The sequence below is a fragment of the Prosopis cineraria genome, unplaced genomic scaffold (assembly GCF_029017545.1).
Source record: "Prosopis cineraria cultivar Desert tree isolate PC_DT_omini unplaced genomic scaffold, ASM2901754v1 PC7, whole genome shotgun sequence".
NCBI lineage: Eukaryota > Viridiplantae > Streptophyta > Magnoliopsida > Fabales > Fabaceae > Prosopis > Prosopis cineraria.
Window position 1 is genome coordinate 29,945,160 of NW_026555338.1, and position 13,351 is coordinate 29,958,510.

At 31.5% G+C, this 13,351-nt stretch overlaps 2 protein-coding genes across 2 annotated transcripts; both read right to left on the minus strand.

Annotated features, from left to right (window-relative positions):
• Positions 1 to 637: 637 nt before the first annotated feature.
• Positions 638 to 3,838, minus strand: LOC129316076 (uncharacterized). Its single transcript, XM_054960327.1, has 5 exons — positions 3,460 to 3,838; positions 2,763 to 2,897; positions 2,595 to 2,632; positions 2,373 to 2,439; positions 638 to 1,320 (listed from the first exon to the last, which is right to left on the minus strand). The coding sequence occupies exons 1-5, from the start codon at positions 3,664 to 3,666 to the stop codon at positions 925 to 927; spliced, it is 843 nt and encodes a 280-aa protein (XP_054816302.1). The 5' UTR covers positions 3,667 to 3,838; the 3' UTR covers positions 638 to 924.
• Positions 3,839 to 10,142: 6,304 nt separating this feature from the next.
• Positions 10,143 to 13,143, minus strand: LOC129314817 (serine/threonine-protein kinase AGC1-7-like). The gene is made up of 3 exons (XM_054958250.1): positions 12,957 to 13,143; positions 11,682 to 12,591; positions 10,143 to 11,173 (listed from the first exon to the last, which is right to left on the minus strand). The coding sequence occupies exons 2-3, from the start codon at positions 12,026 to 12,028 to the stop codon at positions 10,312 to 10,314; spliced, it is 1,209 nt and encodes a 402-aa protein (XP_054814225.1). The 5' UTR covers positions 12,029 to 12,591; positions 12,957 to 13,143; the 3' UTR covers positions 10,143 to 10,311.
• Positions 13,144 to 13,351: the final 208 nt, after the last annotated feature.

Consider the following 13,351-nt stretch of genomic DNA (forward strand, 5'->3'; position numbering starts at 1 on the left):
TTTTTTTTTTTTTTTGGTGATTTATCAAACCTTTAATTTGGAATGTTAGAATGGGGAGATATAAGACTAATGACAACTGGAATTATAATTTGCTTAGCTTTGTTTTATTGCAATTCTACAATTTTACACAGCATTATTAAGTTTGAGATGTTCGTTTACCACAAAATCTCAAGTTTCAATTTGCTTTGCATTTTGGCTGCTTTAACATAGATTAAGACTTGTCTTTATAATACAATTTTTTTTTTTTACAAAGTTTCATTTTCCTCCGTTTTGTTCGCAAGAAGCTTTTTGATGGATTATCGTCAAAATATTATCTGCTTCAACATTTAGTGCAACACATCTACAAACTTGTCACTCCATTTCATATGATAGAGTTAAATATTTCCCGTGATCTTCCCTTTTTCTTGCCTCCTTGCCCTTTCGACTTTTTCACTACTTATCTATTGTAAACCAGTGTTCCTTAATGTTATTATTGATTTTTTATAAAAAAAATTTTTGTTATTTTATTATACATAAAGTAAATAATAAATTAATAAATATATTAACTAAATCTATCATAAAATGAATTACATTATTAATAATTGATAGGAAAATATTGTATTGGTGATAATTTCTTTTTGTGTGACGGTTTCAATCATTGAAAGAACACACTGAAAAACATTTTATTTGTAAAAAGTTATAGAGATCTGTATTATGCAGGTGAATGCATATTTTAATGCTACAAACATACATGATTATGCAGATCTTAGAGTACAACATTCTTCCGGCAGCATTAGACCTCACATGTTTTTAAGATCTGCATATTTCAATGCTATAATCATACACGATTAAGTATCGTGCACCATCCCCCTCGTATATTTTTCAGTCAACAAGTGATACAAAATACGAGGAGGAATTATGCAGCAAAAGGATTTGATATTAATATCATCGCAAGAAATTATGGAGGAGCAGCCCAACTAAGAAACCAAGCACAGCTCCACCAAACACTTCATTCGATGTGTGGCCAACCGATTCTTTAAATGGGATTAAACCATCCTCACCAGCCAACCTGCAGAGTTCTGCTGCATCTGCTGCTGACAAGCCATATGAAGAAGATGGCTCCCCATCAATTTGAGTTATTGGTTTGTTTAATTTAATTGATAGGTAAGCATTCCTTAGTGTTGGATCCATGGAAGAGGCTTCTTGGCCTTTTGACACAAGGGGCTTAGAGGTGATCAAATTAGCATCTGTATTTTTGGAACGTATTGCAGAGTTTAATTGCGTCTGGATCAGTAGTTTGTTCAGTAACTTGGCATGAGTCCCCACTTCTTTTCTTACACCCTGCAAATGATCACCAGATCAAATCTTTTAAAATATTACTAGTTCAACAGTTTGCATTGTTCTGATAAACTTTTAAAAAGATCATGAATAAGAAAAAGAAAATGAGATGTCTCATTAACCTTAACAAGCTAAGGATTCTTCCTGACAGACCAAAACAAATATCGAATTCAACCAAGATTTTATCTTTGTGACAATAAATATGGTTTTAGAGCGTCCAAGTGAACAATTTAATCACCGGATCAAGCAAGAAGTTTCAACACAGATCACCAAGATATAAGAAAATTATAGGGAATGCAATACACAATGTGAGGTATGTCACTAGCAGGTTCGGGTCCCAGAGACATGTTGGAATTTAAGTGGGAGAAGGCTTTGAAATGCTTGAAGGAAGACAAGGACTTCCTAAAAAAAAAAAATTATTATTTACTCAAACAGCAACAACAACAACAACAACAACAAGCCTTTATCCCACTAGGTGGGATCCGCTACATGGATTGCAAGACGCCATTATGCTCTTATTTACTCAAACAGCAATTTACAAAAATAATTTTGACTTTTCAACCTCCTTCACTTTTCTGTCACTCTTCTCACGAACACACCCTCTCACACACCACCTAATACATATTCACACTTGCTACATGACATACACACGGTTTTGCTCTCACCACGACACTCTTACACGCTACCTAAATCTACATCTTTCTAGTTTATAGTGGGTGGCCTTTTGTTCAACAAGGTTTGAATTTAATCACTCTTAAACATGCCATGGAACCTGAATCATTTTACAAGACATGGCTAGAAGTAAGATCAAAGCCCTGAAGAATAGCCCATTCTCAACATATGAAAACCCAAACGCTTGTAATCTTTAATAAGGTGATATTTTTCTCCTAAAACTAAAAGCAGCCTTTTCTCTAGCATGATCAAACAAACACTGTCTAAATCCAAATTTGTTGAAAAGACAGAACATATCACAACCACATGATTAAAATGGACATCAAAAGAACCATAACTGTATATGCATGAAGGGGGAACAAGATTATAAGAGAATTCCATACCTGAGCATCGTACATAATAAGGCCAGTATACACAAACGTGATACCAAAAAAGGGATCGGAGAAGCCTCTGCATTTGGAAATTTAAACGGTTTCAATTAGCACAGCAATAAGACAGCCCGTCCAAAACATAACTTCATGCTAGATTCTTCAAGTTTCAGAAGATTATATAAAACAGAGAAATATTGCTGTGAATTATAGTCCATGCTAGCCGAATATTCTCACCTCTCAAGGCCCAACAATGTTGCAGAAGCCACTGTTGCCTATACACAGGGAAATGCGAACAACCGTGAGGTCAACACTGAAAACTAAACCCCTGAACTGGGGTATGAAAATAATCAATCAGTCAAGTGAGATAGACGAAAGCCAGATTAGGGGATGTATAGGCCTTACAGAAGAATGTGTTGAAGGGAATCCTCCAGTATCAATCACCGATCTGACGTCAAACTTCTTTCCATAAAGAAATACAGAAGTCAAGGGCTTAACAAGCTGCCCAACTAACGCAGAAGTAAAGGCTGCAATCAGAACCTTAATCATAACAGGGGAGGAAAATTTCAGTAACATAAATTAGATGGGGAAGAGAATCTTAAATACGCTTTGGTTCATATAAAATCATGAAAGTTTCATTTTGGTCCTCCACTTTTGATTAAGTTAGTGTTATCCTTCAATATTACAAGCCTTTTCATTTTAATTTTGTCCTCATGATAACGAGGGAGAGATGTTTGAATTGACTCACTCAAGTGATCAAGTGAGATGATTCTTTAGTCGTCAGATTTCCTCCTCAATGTCCTTTTCCCCCAATCAAATTGATTTTTAGAATCATTTCACTCGATCATTTGTCATCTAGTAAAATTATGTAACCCAAATACTGTTCTCTTATATGAGTTGACCACAAGTTCTTTAGAGACTTTTGTAACTTCTCACAGTTAAGGACACCAACCATATGAATACCAGATGATCAAACTGAAACTTACCAAACAATCTTGGAAACAACGAGATGGAGTTTAAAAAAAAAAAACAGAGAGAGAGAGAGCCCCCAGAAACTGTAGAGAGAATTGAAGCATTACACCATGAGCTCAACAAATGATACCTTATTAGAGGCTATTTGAGCGAAGGCATCGAACAATCCTGGTACGAAACAAGTGATTTTGAAGGAGGACGATCTGGCGACTCTGAGACGAGGAAGGGGTAGTTGATGGTGAAGAATTAGGTTCGTCTGCTTTTGCCATTGGCTGAGAGGAAGGCAAATCTGAGAAGGAGAAGAAGCCCCAGAGAAAGTGGAGTGCTGCAATATCATGGTCTGAGGTCTCTCTCTCTCTCTCTCTCTCTCTCTCTCTCGATCCGCGAGACGATTCCCGATCAAGCTGATCCCTGAAAACGTTTCAGCTTGGTCATCTTTTCAACCTTCATCAAATCATGACGATCTCGTCTCGTGCCAACTTTCAGACTCATTTTTCAACGTTTTTCAATAAAGATATCATTGGGTCAAAATGGAGCGAATGGGGATTCAACATTTAAATCCCAACTGGATTTTACACCACGTGCCATGCACGGATGTATCAAAACAAAAGGTAATAGGAAAAAAAATTGAGATTATAATTAGTTTAATTTTTTAAATTATTATTTTGTTAACATTAAAATTCGAAAAAGTTCAATGGATTGTATGCCTATTTTTTACAATTTATGTAAATTAAAATTTTAATTTTATCATAGGTTTCACGTACACTGTTTTAATTACAGGTTTTATATTTTCACCTATTTTTAGTATGGATCTTCAGCTTCCCTTATTTAATGAAAATTTTATACTCTTTCGTTCAAAAATATGAGACATTTTTTGAGGATTTAAATGTTCAAAAATATAAGACATTTTTAATCTTTTAAGATGTAATCATTATCAAAAGTGTCCCTATTGATAATGACTTTATATTTATTATAGGGTGTTTAATAGGGATAAATATGAAAAAATAAAATTAATTAAAAATAGATAATTATTTTATTGAATGTGAGATTCAATTAAAAATGTTTTATATTTTTAAATGGAGAGAGTATGTTGGTTTATTATATGAAAGTTAAAAATAAGACTGACTATATTATTAATATATAATATCTTTTTAAAGAATATGTCTTTACAAATTAACAGTTTATAAGAATGATTGCTACCTTAACTTTAGTCTTGAGAATGTAATTTATATTAAAAAATGTTCATCCTATTTCAAAGTAATTCATCATCAATTCAATTTGTACTTGGATATAGAATAGGGAGCAAATTAAGTTTTTTAAAAAAAAAATACTACCCACACTTTGAAGATATCTTGCACAATTTTGCTCTTGATCTTTACTTCTTTTTTTTTTTGGCTAAAATATATAAAAATTCTCTGAATTTTGAAATAGTTGTATATAACATTCTCACTTTTAAAAGTTTAAAATTAACCCTCTTAACCTTTAATTTTATTTTTTAAAACTCTCTATTGTTAATTATGTTATTTTTTCGTAAGGATTAAAATATTATTCAATTAAAAAATATTATTAAACAAAAATATTATATCAGATAACTATTTATAATGAATTTTTTTATTTTTTAAATAGTTGAGGCATCAATAACAAAAAATGTTATTATCATTATATAAATTTTAAATATTTATATTCATATTAGTTTTATCTATATTTTTTTTGTTATCAACGGTGCATGATTGTATTGCTTTAAAAAATAAATTTTTATTTATGTTTTCATGTTAGATTAATATAATGCACATGTTGGATTAATCTAATATTACCATATTAGATTAATTTATCTTTTAATATTAAAAAAATATGCACCATTAATGAAAAAAATATAAAAAATTAACACAAAAGTAAATATTTAAAATTTTATATGGTGATAGTAATATTTTTTTGGCTATTATTAATGCCTCAATTATCCAAAAAATATAAAAAATTTATTATAAATAGTTATATAATATAATATTTTTGTTTAATAATATTTTTTAGTTGAATGACATTTTAACCTTCATAAAAAAACATAATTAACAATAAAGGATTTTGCAAAACAAAATTAAAGATTAGGAGGGTTAATTTTAAACTTTTAAATATAAGGGAGATTATATGCAACTGTCTCAAAATTTAAAAAAATTTTACGTATTTTATTTTATTTTTTTCAAACAATCATTCCCGAGATCAAAATATTGAGAACAAGATGGTGCTAGATGTTTTTTAAACTATTTTTTTTTAAAAAGACGAGACACACATCAAAATGACAGAAAGAAATAAGAACACGACCATAATATAAGGATTATGTGGCATAAGCCACACCACTGCATTTACCCTTGTGAGCCCACATAGAGGTAAAGGAAATAGTTTAATCACTTGTGCTGCAATCACTGGAGAACTACACTAGAAATCTGACAGTAATTACAAAGGATGCGCGTGTGCGCACCATTATTTTAAATTTAAATATGAAAATTGTCACAGAAATTTATGTTTTAAGGAGTTCATGTGGTTACAATATATGTAAACTAAAACTCCATTTTACATTGCTGTAGAATTTTTTATTGCTTACTACTAATTACTGAAAGTAAACTAACACTTCAAGCACTGGTCAAAAAAAAAAAACTAACACTTCAAGTATTTGACTAGAATCTCTTTTGTGTGTTGACTTTTTACTACTATGAGCTTGTCCACAAGACCACGCCCCAAAAAGAAAAGAAGAAAAGAGAAAAAAGACGTGAGCTAACATTAGGGGTGTTCACGGGACGAGACGGAATCGAGACACTCCCGTCCTATGTCTCGTCCCAAAAAAAAAATTGAGACTGAATTTTGGTCCCATGTCTCATCTTATTTTGAAAGTCGTCCCGTCTCGTTAAGAGTTGGGACGGGATCGGAACAAGATCGGGACGTCCCGCCGTCCCGATAAATGAAATAATATCAAAAAAAGATCGGGATAATAACGTTCATTAAAATTTTAAATCATATAATTTATTAAGTTTAAAATCAAAATAATACAAGCACATAAATAATAATAATTTAAAATTAATTATTGAATTATATTAATCACAACTACACATTATAATAACAAATACAAGTGATCTTTATGCTATAAGATTAGCAACAACAGGCAAGTCAAATACAATATCAAATCATTATTCTTCTACTTTAGTGAAGATATACTAAGCTAATTATTCTTCTAAAAATAAGCAAGAAATATGTTGTAAATAAAAGTTATTAAATAAATAGATATAAGAATAAATTATATTAATATAATTAATATATTATAAAGAAAGATATCGCTATGTTTACTCCATGCCATTAAAATTATCAATATAAAAAAACTTTAGTTTTAAATAAGAATTGTAAGTATTAAAATTATAATTGATATAATTAATATAAGTATAAATTATATTAATATAATTAATATCTTTAAAATAAAAAATAATATATATAATATTTGGGACGGGACGAGACGTCCCGATGGTAATCCCCTATCCCATCTCATCCCGAACCCCTTTCCTGTCCCGTCCCATAAAGTCCCGTCCCGATTATTTTCGGGCCGGGACAAGGCCCATTCTGATATGATTGGGATGATATCGGGTCAATCGAGACAGGTCCAGACTGAACACCCCTAGCTAACACATTGTATATTGTGTACTATTTAAAATAAGCTGTACTTTTAATAACCATGAATGATGTCAGAAAAAAAGTTACATTTTGGATAATTTAATTTTTATTAAGCATTATCTCCTTGTACTTCCATCTCAAATAAATACTCCATATGTTAGGTATTTTTTGAGAGATTACACGTTTGAACATACAAATTATTTTTAATTTTTTAAGGTATAATTATTTTTTTTAAAACATCCCTATTTAATAAATCACTTTATATGTATTATAGGATAAAATATCATATTAAATAAGAGTAAATGTAAAAAGATAGTATTAGCTTGACGACAAGTAATTATTTTATTGGGAGTAAAATTTAGTTAAAAATGTTTTATATTTTTTAATGAAGGAGTAATGCATGCTATTCAGGATAAAAGCTTGTCTTTTTGTGGTTTATATTCCTTAATCCTGGACATAAGACTTTTAAAATTTTGAAACATGATGAATTGGTGCATACTCTCAGGGAATCAAATAATTTTGGTTAAAGAATACATTTAATTTTTTAACTTTACACAACATTTTGTTTTAATCACTTAATTTGATAAAGCATTTTTTTAATTTTTTAACCCAAATACTGTTAGTTTTATCCCGATAAATTTTTACATTGGACTTTCAAATATTGATTAAACATTTTTAAATGTTGACATATTAAGTTTAATAATGATTGACATAAAAAATAATCATTTGAAGCTAATGGTGTTAGGATTAAAAAACTAAAAAGATACTTTACAGAATTAAAATACTAAATTAAAACCTTATATAAAATTAAAGGACTAAAAGTATACTTTAAAAAATAATCTTTTATCTTTTAGCAATAGGTCACATTTGGTTATTAGAAAAAAAATGAAATTGAATGAATTGAAAAAATAAGGATAAAAAATAAGATAATCAAAAAGAATAGTAGACCACATTCATAAAAGAAGGGAGTAATTAATTAGTTCATGAGGTTGGAAATAATGATTCACGAAATTTTTGAAAGGTATGATGATTCTCACATTTGTAATATATATTAATGAGTTTTATCATATTTACTATGAGAAGGAAGGATGATTTAATTTATTTTTGCATTAATTTTTTCAATCAATTTCATTCCATTTCTTTTTAGTAACCTAACGTAACCATATATTATTGCTTATTATAACTTCTCCAGAATCTTTCATGGGTACATCATACATTGTTTTCACCAAACCCACAGGTTGATTTGAATTTTGAATACATTCTTGTTTTGCCACAGAATTACTACACAACTATATCAAATTAAGTTTACTCCTCAACTGTTATTATATTATATTATCTCCATCTCAAATTATAAGGTATTTTTAAAAAAAATTTAATAACAAAATATAAAATGTTTTGGGTAGATTAAGGTTTCATTAAATGTTTCAATTCTAATATTACCCTTTCTCTCTTCATAATTAATTTATGTTCTTTCTCTTTTTAATATATTAAAATGATGGATATTTTTAAAAGTTTATATTTTTATTTTGAAAAGATAAAGTTATTAAATGTATTTAATGAGACTTATTAATATATAAAATTTTATTTAAAAGTATCTTATAATTTAAGATAAAGGAAGTATTATATTATTATCTTTTACATGTAAATTTTAAAAGAATTTCTTTTTCTGGCATCATAAGGTATCTCTTAACTCAACATAGAAAGAACTTTTTTTAAATGACAATTATCTCCGCCGCCGCCGAATCTGGTTATTAAATGAGATAGATAAAATTGCTCTTAAAACAAAAACAATTAAGATGCGTACCTCATTGGAAGCAAATAAGTAAATGGTAGGCTTTGACGTGTGATTACTCTATTTGAGTAAATCAAACCCTGTACAATGTTATTGGATTGATGGCCGATTAAGCATTTCTTTGAAGAATATATTGAAGAAAGAGTTGTAGAATTGTTGAGAGTAATATGAGAATATATGAGAAACTTGAAAGTAAAAGTGGAAAATCTTTGATAATCTTTAAATTTCTTGAAGATCAATGAAGGACTCAATGGGCCTATTTATAGTCCTTTTGACGCCTTTTTAACAAATAATTCATCAATGAACTCAATGAATATAGTATCTCTCACATTTTTCCATTTAAAGAATACATCCCTTAATTTAATATTTATTCTTTCAGGCCAAAAAAAATTAATATTCATTTATTAATGAATTCAATAAATAGATGTAGTTCAATGTTCAGATTCAAAGAATGCATCGTTTTATATCCTTGATAAACTCAAGAATATACATTTTAATTACAGAAAAACTCTGAAGAAAGAATCTTACTAGTAACTACGTCGACGCTATTTTTTTTTTAGAATAAGGAAGTAAGCAAAGCTTGAGAGTTTAAGGAAAATTACAGAAAAGCGCTAAAAGAAAGGCTAGAAACCTAAACAGCTACCAAATGTTGCAAATCATCCTAAAACAGACTCACACAACAAGTAGGGACTATGGGTAAGATAACTATATCAAAAGGACCATCATGCGCAATTTTGGCAATATTGTTAGCACATCTTAGAACCTTCGGAGAACAATGAAAAATCTCAATTTTCCAATCATGAAAGAGCAGCTCTCTAGTTTCAGCAATCTCTATTCTCAAGGGATGGTTAGGACCATCCTCTCTCCAAAGACAATTAAAGGCTTCTAGTAAGTCAGTACATAGTTGAATTTTCTTGAAATTGTAGAGCTTACCAACTTCTAGCGCAATCTTAATAGCAAGAATGTCCGCAGCTGTTGAGGGTTAGGATCCTAAGTTCTTGAAACTTAGGATCCATTCTCCTTTGTCATTTCAGACTGTTCATCCACAAGCCACTTCAAGGTTTCTTCAAACAGAACTATTAATGTCAATTCTCATCACCCTTGAGGGAGGTAGGGAAAACCCTATGATTGAAGCAGTCTTTAACAACGATAACATTTAAAAGTGACGCTAGCTTGTGATTCAAATGAGGGTATGCCAGAAAAATTAGCTTTAATTTGTGTGTCGCTATCTTTTCATGACATTGCTAACCGATGTAAAGGTAGCCTTTTAACATGAAATCTAGCTTTAGATACAAGGAAAAAAGCACTGTTACCAACCAATTGATTATAGAACTTTATATTCCAAAAAACTTATCCCATAGCCTAAACTCAACCCGTAACCATCAAAAGTTACATTGGAAGCTGAAAGTAAAGGAGATTCAAACGGATGAATATACATGTTTATGCATACAACATTTGTTTTCCTAAAGTTTGTGATTTCATGTTGGGTTGGTTCTACACTGTTTCTTCTTTCCAATGACTCCAAATCCAAATTTGCAGCTAAAAATACTCAAAATCTATGTACGAGTTATAAACACCATGTTTGTTTTGATCTTTTAAGATATCCATCATCCTCTTATCCTTTGGGACTAGTGCTTCTTTGGAAGCATACTGAGTAATATCTACAAGATTTGGTACATGTGGAGGCAAGGCACTTCTTATTAGAGCCCAGTTCACTCCTTCAAAAAAAGAGTGTTGTTTAACCTCTGTTGCTCCTCTAGTATAGGCAAGTCTCTTGTTAGGTTCTTTCACTAACAACCCTTTTATAAGCTCTCTTGCTGCAGAACTCACATGAGGAGCTTCTGGAAATCTCAATGGCTGACATATGACATTGAAAAGCATAGCACGATTTCCTGCACCTTTGAAGGGTGTTGTTCCATGCAAGAGTTCATATAAAAAGATCCCAAATGTCCACCAGTCCACTGCACTGCCATGTCCCTCTCCTCGGATAATCTCAGGAGCAAGATATTCATGTGTCCCAACAAATGACATTGATTTTACATTTGTTGGCTCTGCCATCAATTCAGGAAGAGGACCTCCAACTGGACCAAATTCAAATTTTGATTTGCGAGACTTCTTTGAAGGTAGAATTCGCGGGAAGAAAGTTGGTTGCTGAATACAACCCTGCACTGCATATTCATCCTCTATCATGCCCCCATAACCATTATTGTTACTCACATGATGAGTAGATGAAGATTTGACAAGTGTTAGATTGACTGAGCAACGAAGTGATAAATCGAAGTCTGACAACATGATATGGCCTGCATCTCTAACTAGGACATTCTCTGGCTTCAAATCTCTATATACAATGCCTAACATATGGAGGTACTCTAGAGCTAACAGAATCTTCAAAGCATAAAACCTAGCCGAAGAAATATAATAGCACAAGTTGAGGTCAGAGAGTAAGTTAAGTACAACTTGTTACCATATATGTTAAAAGTAGAAAAAGATCAAAATTCACCATTGCTAGTGGAAAAAGATGCTTTAAAAACATGTTTCCTTGTATGAAAACCAACAGAGATATTAATTCCTATTCAGTCATGCATATTTAAGTGAAAAACATAACTAATCAACTTGTATCTTCATTCTCTGAACGTGTTTACAGCCAAACTAGCTTCGGTAATCTCATAATCCAAAATCAACAAACCCTCATATTACAATAAAAACTCAATTTGATGTAATGCTCTTATCCAATGGAACCCATTAATCACTATACCCTTTATGCAATGATTTGATAGTAGATGGTAATCAATTACAAGTCAGCACAGCATACACACACACACATACACACACATGTTCAAGATTGTCTATATAACTATTTTAAGTGCAAGTGGAGCTGTTAAATCAATAAATTTGATTAAGTCACTAACCTAGCAGCTTCTTCAGTAAAATGCTTGTTAGGTTGCTTTTGTCGAAGAGAATGAAGATCACCACCACTGTAGAACTCCATGAACAAATAGTATAACTTCTCTGTTTTGAAGTAGGCGTATAAAGTAGGCAAGAATATGTGATCAAGAAGTCCAAGAATCTTCCTTTCCATTTGTGCTCTTAGTAACTTGTTTCTGCTAGCTAGAGATTCTTTATCCATTACCTTCATGGCAAAGTAGGTCCTAATCCTTTTAAGTTCCACAAGATATACACTTCCAATGTCTCCATACCCAATACGCTTAAGAAACTGAAAATGGGTAAGATTAAGAGTGATGCCCTTCGAAGTCATTTGAATTGTGTCCTACCGCCCATCACCACCAGTATGTGGCTTAATAGGAGGACAAGTTCCCTCTAAACTATTGCTACGAGAGCTATTGCAACTCCCTTAGCCATAACTATTAGTCTTCACATTTCTTGGTGAGGTGGAAGGATCAGAAGCAAACTTGCCTTCTAGTTTCTCAGGTTTAGATGTACTACTTTTTGAATATTTAGTTGATTTGGAATTTTTTCCTGCTTTATTTACCATTTGGGGATCGCTAGGAGAAATATTTGCTAAATTGGCATTACTATGAGCAACATGATATGTTTTGGGAGGTTCTTGTGACAAATTGTGGTTCATCTGTACCAATAACCATACTGATTCTTTGATCAGAACAAAGCACGCGCACCTCAAATATATCAACAATTCTGTCATGGCTACAATGATTTCACACTAGATTGTCTTTGAAAAGTATGGGTGTATTAAAATTTAAAAATGAACAAACATAGAGCAATTACCTCAATTGACTGAGGCCTCTTGCAGGTTTTAACGCTATCAATGAACAAGGCAGCCACACCCCTCAAGAGGAATATCTTAAACAACACAGAAGGAGATTTTAATTCAGATGACCTATAAAAGCACTAAACACATATAAACATGAAAATAATAGGAAATTAGTGTCTGAGACATTACATCAAACAACTACAGGTTTAAATGCAAACATATTTGAGGCAAAGAAGAAGAAGAAGAAGAAGAAGCAATTCAGACACACAGCATGATGCGTCAAATATAAATCCATATAACTATCAAAAGAATAATGCTCCTAAATAACTTGTGATGATCAAATATATGCAATCTATAAGAAAATGAAGCCTTGTGTTTGATGAAGCATTCTCCCATATATAGACGTCAGATCATCAAGAGGAACCAAAGCTTAATTTGACGTTGCAAGATATACCTGAAAACTGCAAAAATCCTGATAACTTTTTAGGTTTTAAGTCATATAAGCTGATACATTTTCCCCCGTTTGGCCTCTGCATTGAACAATTTTCTTTGAACTTGCAAAATAGAGAATAGGAGAGAGAAATGAAGGAGCAAAATCTGAATTAGGAGGGAGAAGACATGTGGGTTCGTCTTGATTGGAGCAGTACAAAAGGGGGATGTTAGCAAGAGACCATAAATAGGAAAACCCATTTTTTTAATATATAAAAATAACAAAACCAAAACGGTGTGTGTGTGTGTGTGTGTGTATAAACTTAACGGGATTGTTCACTAGCAAACAGTGTAGAATAGGGAAGAAATATGAGAGGAGAGAGAAAAATGGAGCTGGTCGTTGCAAAGATGACGGATATT

Bases quoted from the DNA above. Each gene is read 5' to 3' on its own strand.
- LOC129316076 (XM_054960327.1), bottom strand. From the start codon at position 3,666: ATGATATTGCAGCACTCCACTTTCTCTGGGGCTTCTTCTCCTTCTCAG. The intron at 2,898-3,459 runs GTATCATTTGTT...GTTATGATTAAG, and splicing joins CTCAAATAGCCTCTAATAAG to GTTCTGATTGCAGCCTTTAC. The intron at 1,321-2,372 runs GTATGGAATTCT...GATCATTTGCAG, and splicing joins TTATTATGTACGATGCTCAG to GGTGTAAGAAAAGAAGTGGG.
- LOC129314817 (XM_054958250.1), bottom strand. From the start codon at position 12,028: ATGACTTCGAAGGGCATCACTCTTAATCTTACCCATTTTCAGTTTCTT. The intron at 11,174-11,681 runs GTTAGTGACTTA...TTCTTCGGCTAG, and splicing joins TTTACTGAAGAAGCTGCTAG to GTTTTATGCTTTGAAGATTC.